At 36.5% G+C, this 21910-nt stretch overlaps 1 protein-coding gene across 1 annotated transcript; it reads left to right on the top strand.

The window, feature by feature from the left end:
- LOC107636739 (ABC transporter G family member 28-like) lies at positions 5225-6581 on the top strand. Its single transcript, XM_016340232.1, has 3 exons — positions 5225-5265; positions 6031-6207; positions 6305-6581. The coding sequence occupies exons 1-3, from the start codon at positions 5225-5227 to the stop codon at positions 6579-6581; spliced, it is 495 nt and encodes a 164-aa protein (XP_016195718.1).

Here is a 21910-nt window from a genome sequence, read left to right as displayed (position 1 = left end):
GGCTCTTGGCTCTTGAAAGAATGATGACTAGGAGACATGTTATTTGATAATCTGAAAAATCATAAAAATGATTCTTGAAGCAAGAAAAAGCAGCAAAGAGCAAAGCTTGCAGAAAAAAAAAAAAGGCGAAAAAAAAATAGAAAGAAAAAGCAAGCAGAAAAAGCCAAAGCTCTTAAAACCAAGAGGCAAGAGCAAAAAGCCAATAACCCTTAAAACCAAAAGGCAAGGGCAATTAAAAAAGGATCCCAAGGCTTTGAGCATCAGTGGATAGGAGGGCCTAAAGGAATAAAATCCTGGTCTAAGCGGCTAACCCAAGCTGTCCCTAACGATGTGCTTGTGGCATCACGTAAGGTATTACTTGGACGACCCAGTGCACTTGCTGGTTAGTTGTATCGAAGTTGTGACAGACTGTAAAACTAGATCAGAGTATCTGGCCTAAGAAGCCATTACCAGAGATCACAATTTCGTGCACCACTTTTACAGAGGGACAAAATCCGTCGGTAATTTTGTCGGTAACCAAAAATCTGTCTGTAATAAAGACTAAATCTGTATGTAAATCTGTCTGTATTAATCCATTTTCTAGTTGTGAAATTATACAAAATTCTGCTTTGGTTAAATTAATTTTTGACCATCTAAATTATTAAGTGTTTTTAGTAGTTAAGTCTACTGAATTTTGGTGCTTTTGACCATCTTCAATGCATATAAAAATTGTATATGATTTTTCATTATGTAGTTACTATTTTATTTTTTAAAGACAATTTAGTGACATTTTTCTTGCAATATAATTAAAGAAATTAATGGCATAACCTATGAGTAATTTTTATTATTTTTTTGCACAATTATTTATTTGTATTTGTTTGAAAAACAAAGATATATCTTGTTGTTTATGATATTTAAAATCTTTAAAAATAATTTGGATGATTTTTTTGTATTAAAAAATTAATTTAAATACATTAATAAATTATAATTTATATATAATATATGTAAGGATGATAAAATAATTTTACTCTATGATAATTTTCTCTCTTCTTACTTTTCTTTATATCCAAACAAAAAAAAATTCTTCTTATTTTATTTCTTTCCATTTTCTTTTCATCCAAACAACATAAAAAAATCACTTTTCTTTTCATTTTCTTTCCTCTCATTTCTTTCCATCCATTTTCTTTCCTCTCATTTTCCATCAAACATATAAACATAGTGTAAATACAAGAAAAAGGTAGTAAGACAGTATCATTCACGACAATAAAAAAAAGAGGCAGAACAAATAAAAACAAAGACGATGAAGTGAGGGAGTCACATTGCTGCCTGTTGCTACTGGAGAGCAGAACATAGATTGAGCCTTGAAGGAATAATGTTGATGTTGATACGGCTATCGTTTCTATTTTTTATGGGAAAAGGAGTACTGCCACTAGAGTTACATATTGTTGATACGGCTCTAACAAATTTTTTACTTAAGCACAAATATATATAATTGCATTCTTTTCCTTCTTGGTGTTTTCTTCGTTTTCTGCATTCTTTTCATCTCCTCCTTTTTCTTCATCTTTCTCTTTCATTATCGTCATCGTCACTACCACCACCACTATCTCCTTCTCCTCTTTCTAATTTTGGTGTAAAAACTAAAAAATTTATCTGTCATTATTAAGAAATTTCGGTGTATTTATATTCTAATAAGTTCTGCATAATTCAAAATTCTTCCTCCTCCTCATCTTCTGTTATTTTTTTCTTCTTTTTCATCATCATCATCATTATCATCATCATCATCATCATCATCTTATTTTTTTATTCATCTTTTTCTTCTTATTTTACCTTCTTAAGTTTCTTCTTATTTTACTTTCTTAATAAGAAATAAAACAAAAAAAGAAGAAACACATAATGCTACAAAATTACTAGGAAGAGGATGAACCTACATTCATGCATTCAACTAAAAGAAAAAAAGAAATAAAAAAAAAAGAAGAAAAATGCAGCATTACAGAAAATATTTTTGTGCATTTGTAGCAAAATTTCGGTGTAAAAACTAAGAAACTTATGTGTTATTGTTAAAAAATTTCGGTGTATTTTTATTCTAATAAGTTATACATAATTCAAAAACTTTTCTCTTCCTCCTCCTCATCTTTTGCTGCTTCTTCTTCTTCTTTTTCATCATTATTATCTTCTTCTTTTTTTTCTTATTCATCTTTTTCTTCTTATTTTACCTTCTCAAGTTTCTTCTTGTTTTACTCTCTTAACAAGAATAAAAATAAAAAAATTAAACAAAGAAGAAGAAAAAACACATAATGCTGCAAAATTATTAGAAAGAGGATGAACCTACATTCATTCATTCAACTAAAAAAAGAAAAGAAATAAGAAAATAAGAAGAAAAAAAATGCAACATTAAAGAAGATATTTTTGTGTTTTTACAAAATTTAGGTGTAAAAACTAAGAAATTTATGTGTTATTATTAAGAAATTTCGATGTATTTGTATTCTGATAAGTTCTACATAATCAAAACTCTTCCTCTTCCTCCTCCTCAACTTCTGCTTCTTCTTCTTCTTTTTTTCATCATCATAATTATCTTCTTCTTTTTTCTTATTCATCTTTTTCTTCTTGTTTTATTTTCTCAAGTTTTTTCTTGTTTTACTCTCTTAACAAGAATAAAAAAAATCAAACAAAGAAGAAGAAAAAATACATAATGCTGTAAAATTACTAGAAAGATGAACCTACATTCATTCATTCAACTAAAAAAAGAAAAGAACTAAGAAAACAAGAAGGAAAAAAGTGCAACATTAAAGAAGATATTTTTGTGCTTTTACAAAATTTAGGTGTAAAAACTAAGAAATTTTTGTGTTATTGTTAAGAAATTTCGATGTATTTGTATTCTGATAAGTTATACATAATACAAAACTCTTCCTCTTCCTCCTCCTCAATTTCTGATGCTTCTTCTTGTTTTTTTCTTCATCATCATCTTCTTCTTCTTCTTTTTTCTTATTCATCTTTTCCTTCTTGTTTTATCTTCTCAAGTTTTTTCATGTTTTACTCTCTTAACAAGAATAAAAACAAAAAAAATCAAACAAAGAAGAAGAAAAATGACATAATGCTGTAAAATTTTTAGAAAGAGGATAAATCTACATTCATTCAACTAAAAGAAAGAAAGAAATAATGGAGAAAAGAAGAAAAAATGTAGCATTAAAGAAAATATTTTTGTGCATTTCTAGCAAAATTTTGGTGTAAAAACTAAGAAATTTATGTGTTATTTTTAAGAAATTTTGGTGTATATTTATTTTGATAAATTCTGCATAATGCAAAACTTTTCATCTTCCTCCTCATCATCTTCTGCTGCTTCTTCTTCATCTTCTTCTTATTTTATTTTCTTAAAAGGAATAAAATAAAAAAAGAATAAAAATTAATGTTTCAAAATTACTAGGAAGAAATTAAAGGAGAAAAAGAAAAAGTACAACAACAACAACAATAAAAAGAACGATGATGGAGAGAAAATACGTGAAGAAGAAGAAGGAACACACAGGAGAAGGAAGAAGAATGAGAAGAAGAAGAAGGAACGTGAAGAAGAAGAAGGATATGTTTGCATTAGTGAAGCATGCATATATGTATATACGTTGCATGTAATGAAAGTAGTTTTTATTAAGTTTTGACCAACTTGGTTAGAGTTAGTTACCAAAAAAACTTGAATGTATAGCCAAACTGTTAACTATAACCTCTAAAATATATTTCCACAAATGACAATTATATTTGAGAATTTTTTTGGGTGACTTACTATTGGGAATTTAACATATTCTATTGGTATATAAGTTATTAAAATTATTAAATTAGTTTATAAAATCTAATTAATTAATAATTTTAAATTTTATTTATTTTAATTATTTATTTAAAATTATAATTTATCTCATAAAACTTGTTTTATATACTACACTTTTTTTTCATCTATAGCATCATGATTTTAAAAATTAATTATATTATAACATACTATTTAATTAGGATATATATAAATATATATTTGGAACAAAATTAATATTTTTTAAAGTGTTATTTCAAATTAATTTGTCAAAAGATACTTTAAAAGAAAAAAGAGATATTAAAAACAAATTTAGATGCATTAAGGTACTCTATAATTTTTTTTAAAGATTTCAAAACATACTTTAAAAGAAAAAAAAGATATTGAAAACAAATTTAAATGTATTAAGGTACTACATAAGATTATTTTAAAAATTCTATTAGAGATGTTTATTTTAAGTTATTAGTTGAATGTAATTTTAGATTTTTATAGTTAAAGCTAAATTTAAAAATAATTTTAAGTAAATAGTCGCAAATCAAGCAGCAGAATCATGTTACATTGTCGTTAGATTCATAATTAAAGTTGTTGCTTATAATGTTTAATCCATAAAGTTAGGGTGTAATCATATTGGGTTGGGTTGAGTATGGAAGAAATTGAGAATTGAACCAATTAAATTTGATAGATTTAGAATGAATCGGGCAAATATATTTCTGTGACTAAACTTGGACCGATCATATCAGATTGCATGGATTTGAATACGAAATTAGAATTAGATTTCTCAAAAGAAAAGAAAAGAGAGAAGGAAAAAGTTTTGTAACGAAGAAAAATAAAAACAAAAAATAGGTGAATAATGGTTGAAGTTTGATTAAGGTTAGATAAAAATTATATAAATTGTATATTTTTATTTTTTAATATATAAGGTAATTAGGTCATCTCGGATCCCAAACTCTAAAAAAGAGTATTTTGTGAAATTTAAATTTTTTTTTATTTTTTGCAATAAAGTTAGTGGTGATTCCTAGATATTTTTTTTTTATAAAAAGATATTTTTGCCTAAAGAATATTTTGCCCTTTTAATTCTTTTAAATTTTTGTCATAATTTTGTAATAATTTGATATGAATCCAAAAATGAAATAAACTCAAATTAAAAAAAAAATTTAGTCCAAAGCCCCAAACAAAACTTTAGTACTCATTCTCCTCTTTTTTCTTAATTACAAAATACTAAAATTTTATATATAATTTTTTTTTAATTAAGGAGCACTAAAATTCCATACAACTTTAAAGCACCAAATCACGTGCTTTTGAATAAGTTTATAACTATTTTTTTTAACTTTTAACTTATGAAAAGTTATAGTATTGATGTTTGATATAATTTTTAAAACTAAATTATAATTTTTAAAAAAATTATTGAAGTAAAAGGAACAGTTATCCATCAGAAAAGATGAAAGTACTCCCACGAAGATGGTTATCAACTCTACTATAAATATACTAACACTCCTCAGGTATATTCACGTTCACTACAAGAAAAATGTGTTTTAGCAACAAACTTTTAGTGGCAATAACATAATGGCCACTAATTCTTTAATTTAAGTTATATTTTTGCGGTAATTATATATTTGCCATTATTACAATATGTTATAGTGGCCATTATTACTATTGCCAAAAAATTATTATCTTTTATTACTTATAATTTTAATTTTTCTAAATTATTACGGTGGCCATTATCATTATTGCCACTAAACTTTATTATTACTTTCTTTTATTATCCCTAAATGAAATTGAAAACTGGAGAGAGAAAGAGAAACTGAAAAAGGAAGAGAAGTATCGACATTGGGTTAATTCGCGTGCTTTCCTCCATCGCCAATCACCACCGCCGTAACCGTTGCCATCGCCGACAGTCGCCGTCCATCATTCTACTCCTTGGACCTCATTTCCATCCGATCCACCTCAGATCCGCATCGCTGTCATCATTTGTTCATCTCAGATTTACGTCGCCAAGGTCTTCTAGCCACCGTTATTGTTCTTGTTACAACACCACACCTCTGCCGCTTGTACCGCCGCCGTTCTTGCACGTAGACGCACAAGATCGCTGCTGTCGGTAGGTCTTCTCCATTTATTTTTCGATTTAGGTTTCAATATTTAGAAGCCTGTGATTCTCTCTCTGTATTATTACTTTTTCTCTGTTTGCTTGCTTGATCCTAATGAATCTGGCAGATCAAGCTAAAATTGAAGTGTTTAAGTGTTTGCTTTTTATTTTGAGATAACAGCCAAATATTATCTAATGGAAAGGCCTTTGAATGCCTCACGAGTGGTTCGATTCTTATAAATGGAAGGAATGAATCAATCCTCTCCTTCAAGAAAATTATTGGCTTTGTGACACAAGATGGTGTAGTTCATGGAAACTTGATAGTGGAAGAGAATCTCTGGATTAGTGCACAATACAGGTACATTATATTGTTGCACATTCTAACTGAACTATGTTGTTACTCTTGAGTGCTAGAAATGTACTTATTCAAGTGAATTTTTTTGTTAATGTTAAAGGTTATCAGCTGACTTGTCAAAACAAGAAAAAGTTCTAGTTCTTGAAAGAGTTATTGAATTCTTGGGGCTTCATTCTGTGAGGAATTCCTTGGTTGGAACGGTGGAAAATCGAGGGATCTTTGGCGGCCAAAGGAAGCGTGTAAATGTCGGATTAGAAATGGTTATGAAACGTTCACTTCTGATCTTGGATGAACCCACTTCTAGTTTGGACATTGCATCATCTCAGCTTCTTTTAAGAGCTTTAGGATGCGAAGCGCTTGATGTAAAACCCGGTTAATTAACGGCTAATTAACCCATAAACAAGAATTTATTCTAGAAAGTCAAAAATGTGATTTTTATGACTTAATGATGCGGGCGGAAATTGGCGATTTAAGAATGATTATAAAATATGCGTTGCAAGTATAGTTCTCAACCAACCAGAAATCCGCTTTATCAATTTAAAAAGGGTGTCACAGAAATTAAAATCAAAATACGGGGAGTATGAGTCCCAGGTCGTCTCCTAACGAGTTACAGAAAAGTGTGCTATTTTATTAATCAGATGTTTTCAAAAAGGTTTGAGTTGAATGGCAGAAAATTAAATTAGAAAATTTATATAAATTTAAATAAAAGCCTTGATTGGGAGTTGATTAGTTGGAAGCCCTATTCTTGTTGCAGTACACTCAAGATTAATTGATAATTGGGAATTATTCTGTTTAGTTGTCCCTCACTAAGTAAGGGAAAGTTAAACAAGTTGGAATGCTATTTCTATCCACAAGTTCCAATCCGCTCTGGGGAGGATTGATGTTAGTGACTAGAGAGCAATCCAACAATAAACCCAACTACAATCTCTCTCTTGAGCATCCCAACTTCAAGTGTTTCTTTCGATCAACTCCCCATCAAGTTAGGGGACTACTCGCTCATTGTAAATGTAAAATTCATAACATAAGAAAAGGAATTAAAGAAAGACATCATAAATAATGATCAAAAGATTAATCAAAAATAAAAGTGATTCTTGTATTAATAAATGCTAAAATAATCCAACAATAAAATTAAGTAAATTAAGGAACATGGAAGAGTAAGAGACAAGTAAAGAAAACGAACTAGAGTGTCGAAGTCTTGATGAGGCAATAACTCTTCTCAATATCCCAATGCAAAAACAATGAACATAACAAATCCTAAAAACTATGAATGTGTAGAGAGAAAACCTAGAGGAGAGGAAAACTAGATCTAAAAACTAAAACTATGCGGAATGAATGTTGTTGTTGGTTTCTACATGTTCTCTGGCTCTAATCTGCTTTTCTGGGCCGAAAACCGGGTCAAAATAGGGCCTGAAATCGCCCCCAGCGATTCTGCAGATTATGCAGATCGCGCATGTCACGCGGTCGTGTCATCCATGCGGCTGCGTCATTCGGCTTTCTGCTTTGCCACGCGGTCGCGTCATCCATGCGGCCGTGTCACTCGTGCTATTCCATACCGCGTGGTCGCGTCATCCATGCGGCCGCGTCACTTCTCACTGGTCATCTCCTCAATTTCTTGTGTTCCTTCCATTTTTGCAAGCTTCCTCTCCAATCTCCAACTCATTCATGCCCTGTAAAGCCTGAAACACTTAACACACAGATCACGACATCGAATGAAATAAAGGAGAAATAAAATACATAATTAAAGTCCCTAGGAAGCAAGTTTTCAATCATACAATAACTTTAGGAAGGAATTATAAATGCATGCTTATTTAATGAATAAGTGGATAAAGATCATGACAAAACCACACAATTAAACACACTATAAACCATAAAATAGTGGTTTATCAACCTCCCCACACTTAAATATTAGCATGTCCTCATGCTTAGTTGAAGGAGATAAAATGAACGAGTAAGAACATGTAAAACCTATGAAATGCAATGCAACCTATATATATGAATGCAACTATATGATTTTTATCCACTTGATCTAAAGTAAATAAGCTCTTCAAAATAATTACAAATCAAATTCTACTAACTCAATTCTTATACAGTAAGAACAGATAAAAATGCAAGAAGATAGCTCATGAAAGCAGGGAACATAGAAATTCAAGCATGGAACCCTCACTGATGGTGTATGTACACTCTAGTCTCTCTAGTGTATAGGGTCATCACTCTATCCTTCTCTAATCATGCTTTCTAATTTTTTTGTTCTTCTCCTAACCAATCAACAACATTTAATATACCAATGCAAACATCATGAGGTCTTTTTTTTTTTAAGGTTGTAATGGGGCCAAGGTAAGGGTAAGGATATACATATGGCTAAGTAAGCTTATAAATTGAATCTTTAATTAACCCAAGCTTTAACATAACCTATATATATATTCTATATAACTTTAGAATTCATACCTAGCTACCCAGAATTTTCCTTTCACATCCATACTCATGTATCAACCTTTTATTTTGATTTTATCATACATGCATTGATCCTTGAATTCTTAATTCAACATTGGGGTAATTTTGTCCCCTTATTTATTTTATTTTTATTTTATTTTATTTTATTTTATTTTATTTTTTTCAACATAAACATAAACATATCTTATCAATGCACATAGATTTTTTTTTTAATTCTTATAGTTTCACATGAGTAGGTATCCAAATTCACATTATATTATCATGACTCATTCCCATTTTATCCTTTGTTCCCACAATTTTCCATACTTAAATAACACACACAATTCTATCTTAAGCTAACCAAAGATTCAATTTGGGATATATAATTGTTTTTCCGCTTAAGGCTAGTAATGTGGTAAAATATAAAACAAATGGGATTTAAAGGCTCAAAGTGGCTAACAAAGGTAATTGAAAGGATAGGCTTTATTTGGATAAGTGAGCTAAACAAATAATGGCCTCAATCATGTGAAAACATATAAATATAATAAACATTGGACATATAGGATGAAACAAAATGTAGATTACAATCATAGAGAAGTACACACACAAGAATAAAATAATTATGGTTAAATAATGTAACCATTCATAAAGGCTCAAATCTCACAGGTTGTGTGTTCTTTAGCTCAAAAATCATGTTCCAAATACAACTTCAAGCAAATTTAACATAAAATAATTAATTAAAATTAGTGAAATTTTGTTCCAAAGATAGAGTCTTAGAAGAAACTCATTGTCTTTTCAATCAAGCAGAACATGCATGCAACTAATCTATTACTATGCAATTTATCCTATTCTATAAAAGAAAAAATCTAACTAAATATCCTAATTTATTAGTGCTAGAGAAGAGAATTTACCTCCGAAAGTCAGGTACTGACCGACCTCCCCACACTTAAGGCTTTGCACCGTCCTCGGTGCCATCTGTCAAGAGCAAAGGTAGGCTGGTAGCAGTATCTCCACAGTCGGGACCATCATGGCTCCCTGTGCTGGTAAAGGAAGTGGAGTCCGGGGTGTCTGAGTCCTTGAATTTTCCCATGATAAGCTCCTTGAGGTATGTGAATCGGCGCTTGTTACGGCACTCTCTCATCTTAGCTTTGTGTTCTTGCCGATCCAACTTTTCAAGTATCTGCTGGAGCAGCTGATCAGTAGTGGGTGCTTGTGGTGTTGAAGAAGGGATATCTTCAACTGGTTCAATAGGCTGGCTGGTAGTGGCTGCTGGAAGTCTAAGGTACTTCCCGTTAGGGACATACTGATCATCCCGGGGAAGCATGGCTTTGGTGTCCCCAGCACTGTAGGAGACTCCGGCGGCTGAGACAAGATCTGAGACCAAGGCGGGGAAAGGTAAGTTGCCCGCAATTTGGACGTGTCCCATGGCATTTCGGATGTTTCTTGGTAGGTTCAGAGGCTGGTCTGTAAGGATGCACCATAGTAGAATGGCCATGTCCGCAGTGAAGGAGGATTCGTGAGTGCTCGGAAAGATGTAATGGGACATGATCTGTGCCCATACGCGAGCCTCCAAGGTAAGTGCTGAAGCTGAAATTCCCTTAGGGCGGGTCCGATGGTATCCGTAGATCCAACGGCTGCCAGGTAGTGCGATAACTCTGAGAACAGCGTCCCAGTCAAATTGGTACATCTGGCGCTTGAGTGCGGCTTCTTGAAAGGCATCCAGTCCTTCTGGAACAGGGGGAAGACTTAGAACTTTTTGAATGGCCTCTTCTGTAATGGGGACTTCCTTCTAACGGACGTAGACAGATTGCAGGGTTGGTAAGTGGTAGTTGGAGTAGAACTTGACTACCCAAAAAAGATTGACCTGCCTTGGCTGTCTTTGTAGGAAACCCCATTGTCTTCGGGCAATCTTCGGCTCAACAAATGTAGCAATGTGGTTTAGGAGGAGAAGAAGGTATTCGTTGTTGTAACTCCTTTCAGCCAGGATGGGGAACATCTGCTCACAGTAGCGATTGAGAAACCGCGCAGTGTCCTTTGCTGGGAAGGCTCTTTCTTTATCATCAACCTTTATAATCCTCTTAATTTTCTTTGTTGAGGGCTTGACTGCGGTGGAAGAAGGCTCTGCCACTAATGCTCTCTTCGTTCCTCTCCTTGCTGTTGATTTGGGAATGACTTTCTCTTTTCCTTTCTTGGTGGCTATCCTGAAAAAGGGAAGAGAAAGTAAATTAAGTTTACAGAGATAGAGCAAGGAAGAGAACGGAAAAGGATGGTTATAAATTCACATTAAAAGGTAAATGAAGTTAACACACGCTCATGAGTACATGTGAAAACTCATTAATGGAAAATAGCTAGTGCATATGATGACAAGTGAATGCAAGGTGTTTATTGGCATGCCGGCAAAGGGCATGAGTAGCATAGATCAAACATCACTCGTAACAAACCATCACATTTGTATTGACAATTAATTTCAATTAATAAAATAGTAAAGGGAAATTGTGAAAAGCAAGCATTGAATATTAGAGTAGAAAAATGTAGAGAAGTTCATAATGCCATATAGGTTTTTTCACAAACACATAGCATGCATGTAGAAGAGGCTCTTGAAAATAAGAATTGGAACATGCAAGTAATCCCTTAAAAAGCAATGTATAATTGTCAAATAAATTTACAACAATCCACAAGCATATAATAATAAATAATGACTCACATAAATTGAGAACAACAAGTAAAAAGGAAAAAGAAAGAAAAAGAGAATAGGAATAATGAAGGTAAAAAGAAAAGAAAAGAAGATAACATATAAAAATAAGAAGAAAAATAGAAGAGTAAGGAGAGAAGAAAAAGAAAAACCTTGTTAATGGAGGTGAGAGAGAGAGAAAGTGTAAAAAGTGAGAAAGAAGGAAGAAGGGAGGAAGGAAGGGAGAAGAAATAAGGAGGGAAAAGAGAAAATAGGATTTGGGGAGAAAAAGATATGATAATTGGCAAATTAGGAAAACTGTGCGGCGCAATCGACGCGGTCGCGTGGGGCACGCGGTCGCGCGACTTGCGCTTAAACTCAATGACGCGGTCGCGTCGGTCGTTTTAGGCTAATGGCGCGAGGGTAGCCTCGCACTCGCACAACTCTCAGTTCAAAAACATATTAGTGCCAAATTTTGGGTGACGCGATCGCATGGGGCATGCGATCGTGTGAGTGGTCAATTAGTGGGATACGACGCGGTCGCGTGGGGCACGCGATCGCGTGAGAGGGACTGCGTGTCCAGCGCCAGTCCAGCACCACTCTGGCACAACTTTCGGCTGTGTACCCTTGTTACGTCGAAATTCAGGTCACGCGGCCGCGTGGGGCACGCGGTTGCGTCAGCAACGCGGTCGCGTGGGACGATTTGTGCCATTGGCACGCCTCCAACCCTGCTCCTGCGTAACTCTCTGTTCATATTATTATTGTCTCCCAGCTCCCTGCGACGCGGACGCGTCAACGAGGCGGTCGCATCGCGTGGTGATTTTTTTTTTAATTAAAAATATGTGAATGCAGATGCACAAAATGTACTAATGAAGAGAAGAGTTATTGAATAAGAAAATTAAAAATAAGAAAAAGAACGATCATATCATGGTGGGTTGTCTCCCACCTAGCACTTTGCTTTAACGTCCGTAAGTTGGACGCTCCACTAGCTCAGTCTTCGGCTAAGTGGGGATCTTCCAAGAGGAAGATCTCGAGCTCCTTGTTCTTCTTCAGCTTCTCGCCATGGTACAGCTTTAGACGATGTCCATTAACTTTGATAAGTTCAGAGCTTAAAGGATGGCTTAGGTGATAAACTCCGTACAGTTCGGCCTTCTCTACTCTGTATGGACCTTCCCATCTCGATCTCAACTTGCCTGGCATGAGCCTCTGTCGAGACTTGTAAAGGAGGACTAAGTCCCCAAGTTGGAACTCTTTCCTCTTGATGTGCTGATCATGTACAACCTTCATCTTCTCCTTGTATAGTCTTGAGTTCTCATAAGCTTCTAGGCGAAGGCTTTCCAGTTCCTGCAGTTGCAACTTCCTTTCAGCTCCGGCTCTCTCAATTCCCATGTTGCATTCTTTTACTGCCCAAAAGGATTTATGCTCTATTTCAACAGGGAGATGACAAGCTTTTCCATAAACTAAGCGGAAAAGACTCATCCCAATGGGTGTTTTGTATGCTGTTCTGTATGCCCAGAGTGCATCTTGTAGCTTGGTGCTCCAGTCTCTTCTATGAGGTTTGACTATCTTCTGCAAGATACGCTTTATCTCTCTATTTGACACCTCGGCTTGCCCATTAGTCTGAGGATGGTAGGCTGTTGCAACTTTATGAATTATCCCATGCTTCTTCATTAGTCCTGTTAGTCTCCTGTTACAAAAATGGGTGCCTTGATCGCTCACGATTGCTCGTGGTGATCCAAAGCGACAAATAATATGGTTTCTCACAAAGAAAACAACAGTGTTAGCATCATCAGTGCGGGTAGGAATTGCTTCCACCCATTTGGAAACGTAATTCACAACTAACAATATATAGAAATAACCATTAGAATTTGGAAATGGACCCATGAAGTCAATGCCCCAAACATCAAAAATTTCACAGAAAAGCATAATCTGTTGAGGCATCTCATCCCTCCTGGATATATTACCAAATTTCTGGCATGGAAAAGAAGATCTACAAAATTCAGCAGCATCCTTAAAAAGAGTAGGCCACCAGAATCCACAGTCTAAGATTTTTCTAGCAGTTCTTTGAGGGCCAAAATGTCCTCCACTCTCAGATGAGTGGCAGGCCTCTAAGATGGACTGGAATTTTGATTGAGGCACACACCGTCTAATTACCTGGTCAGCTCCACATCTCCATAAATATGGGTCATCCCATATATAATATTTAGACTCGCTTTTCAGCTTGTCCCTTTGATGCTTAGAAAAATTTGGAGGAAAGGTGCGGCTAACTAGATAATTAGCTACAGGTGCATACCAAGGGACTATCGCAGATACTGCTTGCAGGTTATCAAATGAAAAATTATCAGCTATAGGAGTGGAGTCATCTGTAATGTGCTCAAGGCGACTCAAGTGGTCTGCCACTAGATTCTGGTTACCACTTCTATCCTTAATTTCTAAATCAAATTCTTGTAATAGCAGTATCCAACGTATAAGCCTTGGTTTGGACTTCTTTGTATATAATAAATACTTTAGAGCTGCGTGGTCTGAATACACTACTACTTTAGTACCAAGTAAATAGGCTCGGAATTTATCCAGAGCAAAAACAATAGCAAGAAGCTCTTTCTCAGTAGTAGTGTAATTCGACTAAGCGGCATCCAAAGTTTTAGACACGTAAGCAATAACAAAAGGATCCTTACCTTCACGTTGAGCCAGTGCTGCTCCTACTGCATGGTTGGAAGCATCACACATTATTTCAAAAGGTTGGCTCCAGTCTGGTCCTCTCACAATTGGAGCTCGAGTCAGTGCAGCCTTCAGCTTATCAAACGCCTGTTTGCAATTTTCACTGAACTCGAACTCAATATCTTTCTGCAGTAGCCTGGATAAGGGAAGTGCTACCTTACTGAAGTCCTTAATGAATCTCCTGTAAAAACCTCCATGGCCAAGGAAAGAACGGACCTCCCTCACAAAAGAGGGGTAAGGTAAACTAGAAATAACATTCACCTTTGCTGGATCTACAGAAATGCCAGTATTAGACACAACATGTCCTAGTACAATCCCTTATTTAACCATAAAGTGGCATTTTTCAAAATTTAATACCAGGTTTGTACTGACACATCTATCTAATACTCTAGATAATCCATCTAAGCAAAGGCTAAAGGAATCGCCATAAACACTAAAATCATCCATAAAAACTTCCATACAGTCCTCAATAAGATCAGAGAAAAGACTCATCATGCACCTTTGGAAAGTAGCGGGTGCATTGCACAAGCCAAAGGGCATTCTCTTGTAAGCATAAGTCCCAAAAGGACATGTAAAAGTGGGAGAGGATAGTGATCCTTACGGGTTGCTTGGTTGAGGCGTCTGTAGTCAATGCAGACCCTCCAGGCGTTTTGAACTCTAGTTGTCAGGAGCTCTCCATGCTCGTTCTTCACTACAGTGACTCCAGACTTCTTTGGTACCACTTGTACTGGGCTTACCCATTCACTGTCTGAGATGGGATAGATGATATCTGCCTCTAGTAGTCTGGTCACTTCCTTTTTGACAACCTCTAGGATAGTGGGGTTCAGTCTTCTCTGGGGTTGACGGACAGGTCTTGCTCCCTCTTCTAAAAATATTCTATGCTCACAAACTTGAGGGTTTATGCCTACTATGTCTGCCAAACTCCAACCAATTGCCTTCTTGTGCCTCCTCAGCACACCAAGTAGCTGCTCTTCCTGTTGAGAAGTGAGTTCCCTTGCAATGATAACCGGAAACTTCTGCCCGTCTTCAAGGTAAGCATATTTGAGGTGTGGGAGAAGGGGTTTTAATTCTAACTTCTGATCATGTTCAGGCTCTGGGTTGTCTGGAGCTGGTAACAGTGGTAAGGCACTGTCATTGTCCTCTGAGAGTGTCCCCACACTTGGACCTTGTCTTGTGTGCTTCTCTTCAAATTCTTCCTGATGGACTTCAGTCACGGTTTCATCTATGATGTCACACTTGAGGATAGAATGATCCTCTGGAGGATGCTTCATAACTCCATTCAGATTGAAGATTACTACTCTGCCATCTATTTCAAAAGAGTATGTTCCTGAAAAAGCATCTAATTTAAACTTTGAGGTCTTCAGGAATGGTCTTTCGAGTAGGATTGATGATGGCTTGTCTGAGTCATTTTGGGGCATTTCCGGGATATAAAAATCAGTGGGGAACGTGAGTCCCTTAATGCCTACTAGTACATCTTTAGCAACTCCAACCACTGTAATAATGCTTTTATCTGCTAACACAAAACGAGCTGCCGACCTTTTTAAGGGAGGGAGCCTCAAAACATCATATATAGACAAAGGCATTGTACTTACACATGCTCCTAAATCACACATGCATTCAGAAATTATCACACCACCAATAGTACAATTAACTATACAAGGACCTGGGTCACTACACTTTTCAGGTAAACTTCCCATTAAAGCAGATATGGAACTTCCTAAAGGAATAGTTTCTAATTCATTAATTTTATCCTTATGTATACATAAATCTTTTAGAAACTTTGCATATTTAGGTACCTGTTGAATAACATCAAAAAAGGGAACAGTTACCTCAACCTTTTTGAATATCTCTACCATTTTTGGATCAGGTTCCAGCTGCTTCCTGGGCTTCCTTGCAAGTTGTGGAAATGGAATAGGAGTGGTATCTTCTGTAGTGTCTGCGCCTTTTAATGCTTCCTCCTGTGGTTGCACTTCTTCTTCAGCTATGTCCTGTATGTCCTCTTCCTCTTCAACATCTTCTATTTCCACTACCTCTTCAGCTGAGGCGTGTTCTGGTGGGCTTGGCTCCTCCTGGTTCCTCTCCTGCAGTGTGGTTCTGGACCTTAGGATGATGGCATTAATGCCACCCTTGGGATTGGGTAATGGTTGAGAGTGAATTCCACTGGAGCTCGAAGGTTGATTATTGGAGTTGGTCATTGATCCAATCTGGGAGACAAGAGCTTGTAAAGTAGCGTTCAGACCATTTAGAGTGGTATTAATATTATTTTCCATGGTCTACTGTCTCCGATCCATAGATTGTAGTAAGTCATTATTAGCAGATGAAGAAGGATAGGTAAGTTGAGAGGTTTGCTGTAGGGTATTCTATGGTCCTTGGGATTTCCTTAGGTGAGGTGCTCTGTAAGGCTGATTCTGATTCTGCTGCCTATTGTTGTTGTTATTCCACCTTTGATTTCCCTGATTATCTCTGCCTCCTCTGTTGTTGTTGTCCCTCCAATTCTGGTTAGAATTGTCTTGCCATCCGTGGTTGTAATTGCCACTTTGATTGTACCCTTGGTTGGGGCGGTCATAGAAGTTATGTGTGGCTGCCATGGTGTTGTCTTCATGCTGGAGCTGCAGACATTCATCAGTATAATGGCTATAATCAGCGCAGATTTTGCAAACTCTCTGTGGGACTAACTGTTGGTTTTGCTGTGGTGGAGAAGGTTGAGCTTGCTGAACTTGTTGTTGATTCAATTGCATCTGCTTTAGCAAGTTGGTCATTTCACAGATACTCTGAGTTAAAGCAGGAGTCTCTCTGCTAGAAGATACTTCTTCAACGGCTTTTGAACGGCCTTGTTTCTGCCTGTGATTCCTAGTAGATTCAGCTAAGTCACTGATTAATCGCCATGCCTCATCAGTGGTCTTGTACTTTTTCATAGACCTATTGCTAGCACTTTTCAATGTGGTCCTATCTTGGGGCCTCATTCCCTGTGTGACATAACCGAGTAACACCAGCTTGTCAATCATATGGTGGGGGCAAGCTTCCAGAAGATTATTGAGGCACTCCCAGTACTCATAAAGAGTTTCGGATTCATCCTGAACAATCATGGAAATATCTTTCCTCAGTTTATCAGTAACTTCAGCTGGAAAGAACTTTTCCAAGAATTCTCTTCTCAGTGTATCCCAGTTGGATACTATTGCTGCTGGTTGACTGTAGTACCACTCTCTTGCCTTCCTCTCAAGAGAAAACGAGAAAGCTTTCAGCAAAATTGAAGTTTCATCTGCACCATCACGCTTGACAGTAGAACAGGCTGCCTAAAAATCTCTCAGGTGCTTGAAAGGCTCTTGAGCAGGTAAGCCATGAAACTTGGGCATCAAATTGAGCATTGCGGTCCTTATTTCAAAGTCTTTAGCCACCGCTGGGTGATGCGCTTGAAATAATTGCATTGTAAAATCAGGGGCTCCAGCCTCCTGGATAGAAACTCTCCTGGCTGCTGCCATGTTACCTGCACGTAAAACAACCAAATCAGTAGAACAGGGGCTGGTTTCTTTCTCAGGTGACGTTTCAGATCCGCCCTCAGAGAGGACTAACCGATGCTGAGCTTGCCTTATTCGTGAAATAGTTCTTTCAATCTCAAGATCGAATATTAGCAAGCTTGGATCAGGAAGCGAACGTGTCAACTAACGAAAGAAACAAGCAGCTCATAGTAGCAAGATTAGATAAAATGCAAAAAAATAAATTTCAATTAATAACTTTAGCACTCTATTGCAACTCCCCGGCAACGGCGCCAAAATTGATGCGGGCGGAAATTGGCGAGTTAAGAATGATTATAAAATATGCGTTGCAAGTATAGTTCTCAACCAACCAGAAATCTGCTTTATCAATTTAAAAAGGGTGTCACAGAAATTAAAATCAAAATACTGGGAGTATGAGTCCCAGGTCGTCTCCCAACGAGTTGCAGAAAAGTGTGCTATTTTATTAATCAGATGTTTTCAAAAAGGTTTGAGTTGAATGGCAGAAAATTAAATTAGAAAATTTATATAAATTTAAATAAAAGCCTTGATTGGGAGTTGATTAGTTGGAAGCCCTATTCTTGTTGCAGTACTCTCAAGATTAATTGATAATTGGGGATTATTCTGTTTAGTTGTCCCTCATTAAGTAAGGGAAAGTTAAACAAGTTGGAATGCTATTTCTATCCACAAGTTCCAATCCGCTCTGGGGAGGATTGGTGTTAGTGACTAGAGAGCAATCCAACAATAAACCCAACTACAATCTCTCTCTTGAGCATCCCAACTTCAAGGATTTCTTTCGATCAACTCCCCATAAAGTTAGGGGACTACTCGCTCATTGTAAATGTAAAATTCATAACATAAGAAAAGGAATTAAAGAAAGACATCATAAATAATGATCAAAAGATTAATTAAAAATAAAAGTGATTCTTGTATTAATAAATGCTAAAATAATCCAACAATAAAATTAAGTAAATTAAGGAACATGGAAGAGTAAGAGACAAGTAAAGAAAACAAATTAGAGTGTTGAAGTCTTGATGAGGCAATAACTCTTCTCAATATCCCAATGCAAAAACAATGAACATAACAAATCCTAAAAACTATGAATGTGTAGAGAGAAAACCTAGAGGAGAGGAAAACTAGATCTAAAAACTAAAACTATGCGGAATGAATGTTGTTGTTGGTTTCTGCATGTTCTCTGGCTCTAGTTTGCTTTTCTGGGCCGAAAACCGGGTCAAAATAGGGCCCGAAATCGCCCCCAGCGATTCTGCAGATTATGCAGATCGCGCATGTCACGCGGTCGCGTCATCCATGCAACCGCGTCACTCGTGCTATTCCATGCCGCGCGGTCGCGTCATCCATGCGGCCGCGTCACTTCTCGCTGGTCATCTCCTCAATTTCTTTTGTTCCTTCTATTTTTGCAAGCTTCCTCTCCAATCTTCAACTCATTCATGCCCTGTAAAGCCTGAAATACTTAACACACAGATCACGACATCGAATGGAATAAAGGAGAAATAAAATACATAATTAAAGTCCCTAGGAAGCAAGTTTTCAATCATACAATAACTTTAGGAAGGAATTATAAATGCATGCTTATTTAATGAATAAGTGGATAAAGATCATGATAAAACCACACAATTAAACACAATATAAACCATAAAATAGTGGTTTATCACTTAATATGATAGAGGAGATTGAAGCGAGAATTTCAGTACCAATTTTGTGGAAATCGGACCAAGATTGGACTGAACGGGCCAAACCGGGCCAACCGGACTCATAGTGGGCCCTTGGCCCAACATAACTAAATCCTAAAATACTCATTTCAGCACTCTCTCTCCTCACAACACTATTCACGCTGAAATTGGAAGCAAATGGGGGAAGAACACTCTCTCCAAGTTCTATTTCTCATTTGATCTTCAAACCACTATAACTTTTGATATAGAGCTCCGATTGCTGCACCGTTTGCGGCCACGCGTTCACCACGGAGAGCTCTACAAAACTCATACAATCAATTTTGAGGTAAGCCACAGTTTTCTCTTCGAATTTCCAGCTTTGTTTTCGAGTTTCATGAGCAAAAATGTTGAGATTTTGGCGCTTTGATGTTATAGGACCCAACTCTCTTGAAGGAGAAGATTAATATTATCTCCTTGGACCTTGGGTGTGGTAAGATTCTCAACCCTAGTGTAAATTTTTCTTTTATGATGTTTGGGTATTGAGATGTTGTGTATGGATATGATGATTGTGGCTTAGGTTGTGTATATGTGGGTATTGGAGCTTGATTAAGACTTTGAAAAGCTTGAAAAGGGATTTTGGTGGTAAAAATATGTTCTTGGAGGTGTTGAGACCTTGAGAGCTTGTAGACAAGTGATTTGGAAGTGCTCCGGTTGAGCTTGGGAAATCGGCTAAGGTATGGTCTCGGTTTTTCGTATCTAAAATGTAATGTGGTAGGAAATACTTAGGCTAGAGGCCCTAAGATAGGCATTGAATTGTTGATGTTGTTGAATAGTTGAGATATATGATGTGGTCATATATGTGATTATGTATATTGATGTCTTGATGGTGTAATATATGAGGAAAATACATGTTGTGACATATGCTTAATGAATGTGTGTGGTTGAATTGTGGATGGAACCATGTTGAGAGTGAGCATGGTAGTGATTATATACAATGTTGGTTAATTGGTAATGGTGTTATTGGAAATTGTGATGAGGAAGGGTATATGCCATGTTAATGTATTTAATATTGGGCCATTTGATTGAGATGGGATGAAATAGGGAGTTGTTGGCTTGTAATGTGTTAAATATGCTAATATATGAGTTGAAGAGGCTGAGTTGATTTTGGTATACCTTCCTTGATTTCAAAAAGGGTTAAAATTGGTATGATTTGGTTGATTTCAAAAAGGGATGAAATTGGTTTGTTTTGAAAATGGCACATTGTGGCTTTCAATGAAAATGTGGTTTATGGGCATACTTTGACAGGACGTAACTTAAACTTCGGATCTCCGTTTTGTGTCAAATCTGTTTAAAAACTGAAATTGGATCCGGGGTGATTATACCGTTCAAAGAACAAGCGAAAAATGATTTAAAATGGGGAGTTATGTCCCTTGGAAATTTGGGGGTTTAATTTGTGAATTCTGCAGTTTTTAACTTAGAAAAATTTTTAGCAGAATACCCCTCCACGCGTAGGCGTGCTTGATGCGTGCGCGTCATTTTTCAAAAAAATGCCATCCACGCGTGCGCGTGGCTCACGCGTACGCATCGATGTGCTGAAATGGTTGCCTAGCCAAATTTCCTGAGAGTTGCGCGAGCACTGTGTGAGTTCTGTGCGTGGGGGCACAAACACACCCACGCGTGCGCGTGGGCGACGCATACGCGTCGATGAACTTTTGGCCATCCACGCGTAGCGTGGCCCTATTTTCATCCCAAAGTTGATTTTTGAGTTTTAAAAGCCAAATCTTATACTTTTAAGCCTCCGATCTCACCACTTATGTCTTAAATCATTATGATATGGCTAGCAATGAGAAAGGAGCTAGGGGATGTGGTAACTTGTGGATGAAGCAAGGGGAAAAGTTATGATCAATGATGATCAAAGATGATTATATGAGATGCGGAGGATGGCGGTGGAAGTGCTTTATGTGCCATGAGCCGAAAGGCTGTATTTGTTGATAAATTGGCTAGTTCTGGATTGAACCGTGAGCCGGATGGATGAGTTTGTTGCTGAGTTACAGCGGAGCCATTATTGATTATGGCTGAGTATAAATGCATATATTCTATTGAATGAAAAGTGAATATTGCACTTTCACTATCTGAGATACGAGTTTTCCTGGGTGAAAGCAGTGGCTAGCCACCACGTGCTCCAGGTGGAGACTCGATACTCTGCTGACCCTATGTCGTAAGTGTGGCCAGACACTGTAAAATTTCCGGATGAGCTCGCCCCTGTGAATATACACTAGTGAGTGTGTTGGATATGGATCATGATTATGATCACGATTATGTTGAGTATAACTCGAGTTGGGGATACGCAACAAAGGGACAGTCCAATGGTTAGCTACCAGAACTTGTCGGGTTGGCTATATAACCGACAGATGATATCATCAGCCATTAGGGACAGACATTCATCACATTGCATACTACGTAATTTGTTTGAGATTGCCTAATTGATTGCATATTACTTGCTAATTGTCTAGATGCCTTATTTGTTCCTATTTGTATATCTTTTATCTGATATAACTGTGTTTGCCATATTATACTCCTGTTGGTGGTTGGGAGGTTTGAAGGATTTGGAACGGGAAGTACTAGTTAGACTGGAGAATCTTTAGTAAGTTGGCATTTATGGTTTAGCTTGTTTATAAGCTTTGATTTTATCTGGTGGAAGTTCTAGGATTGCCTTCGGCTTTCCT

The sequence above is a fragment of the Arachis ipaensis genome, chromosome B04 (assembly GCF_000816755.2).
Source record: "Arachis ipaensis cultivar K30076 chromosome B04, Araip1.1, whole genome shotgun sequence".
NCBI lineage: Eukaryota > Viridiplantae > Streptophyta > Magnoliopsida > Fabales > Fabaceae > Arachis > Arachis ipaensis.
The sequence above is the reverse complement of the archived record's forward strand: the minus strand, read 5'-3'. Positions and strand labels throughout refer to the sequence as shown.

Coding starts and splice junctions, on each gene's coding strand:
- LOC107636739 (XM_016340232.1), top strand. CDS start 5,225: ATGGTTATCAACTCTACTATAAATATACTAACACTCCTCAG. Junction 5,266..6,030: donor AATATACTAACACTCCTCAG/GTATATTCACGT, acceptor TTGAGATAACAG/CCAAATATTATCTAATGGAA. Junction 6,208..6,304: donor TGGATTAGTGCACAATACAG/GTACATTATATT, acceptor TTAATGTTAAAG/GTTATCAGCTGACTTGTCAA.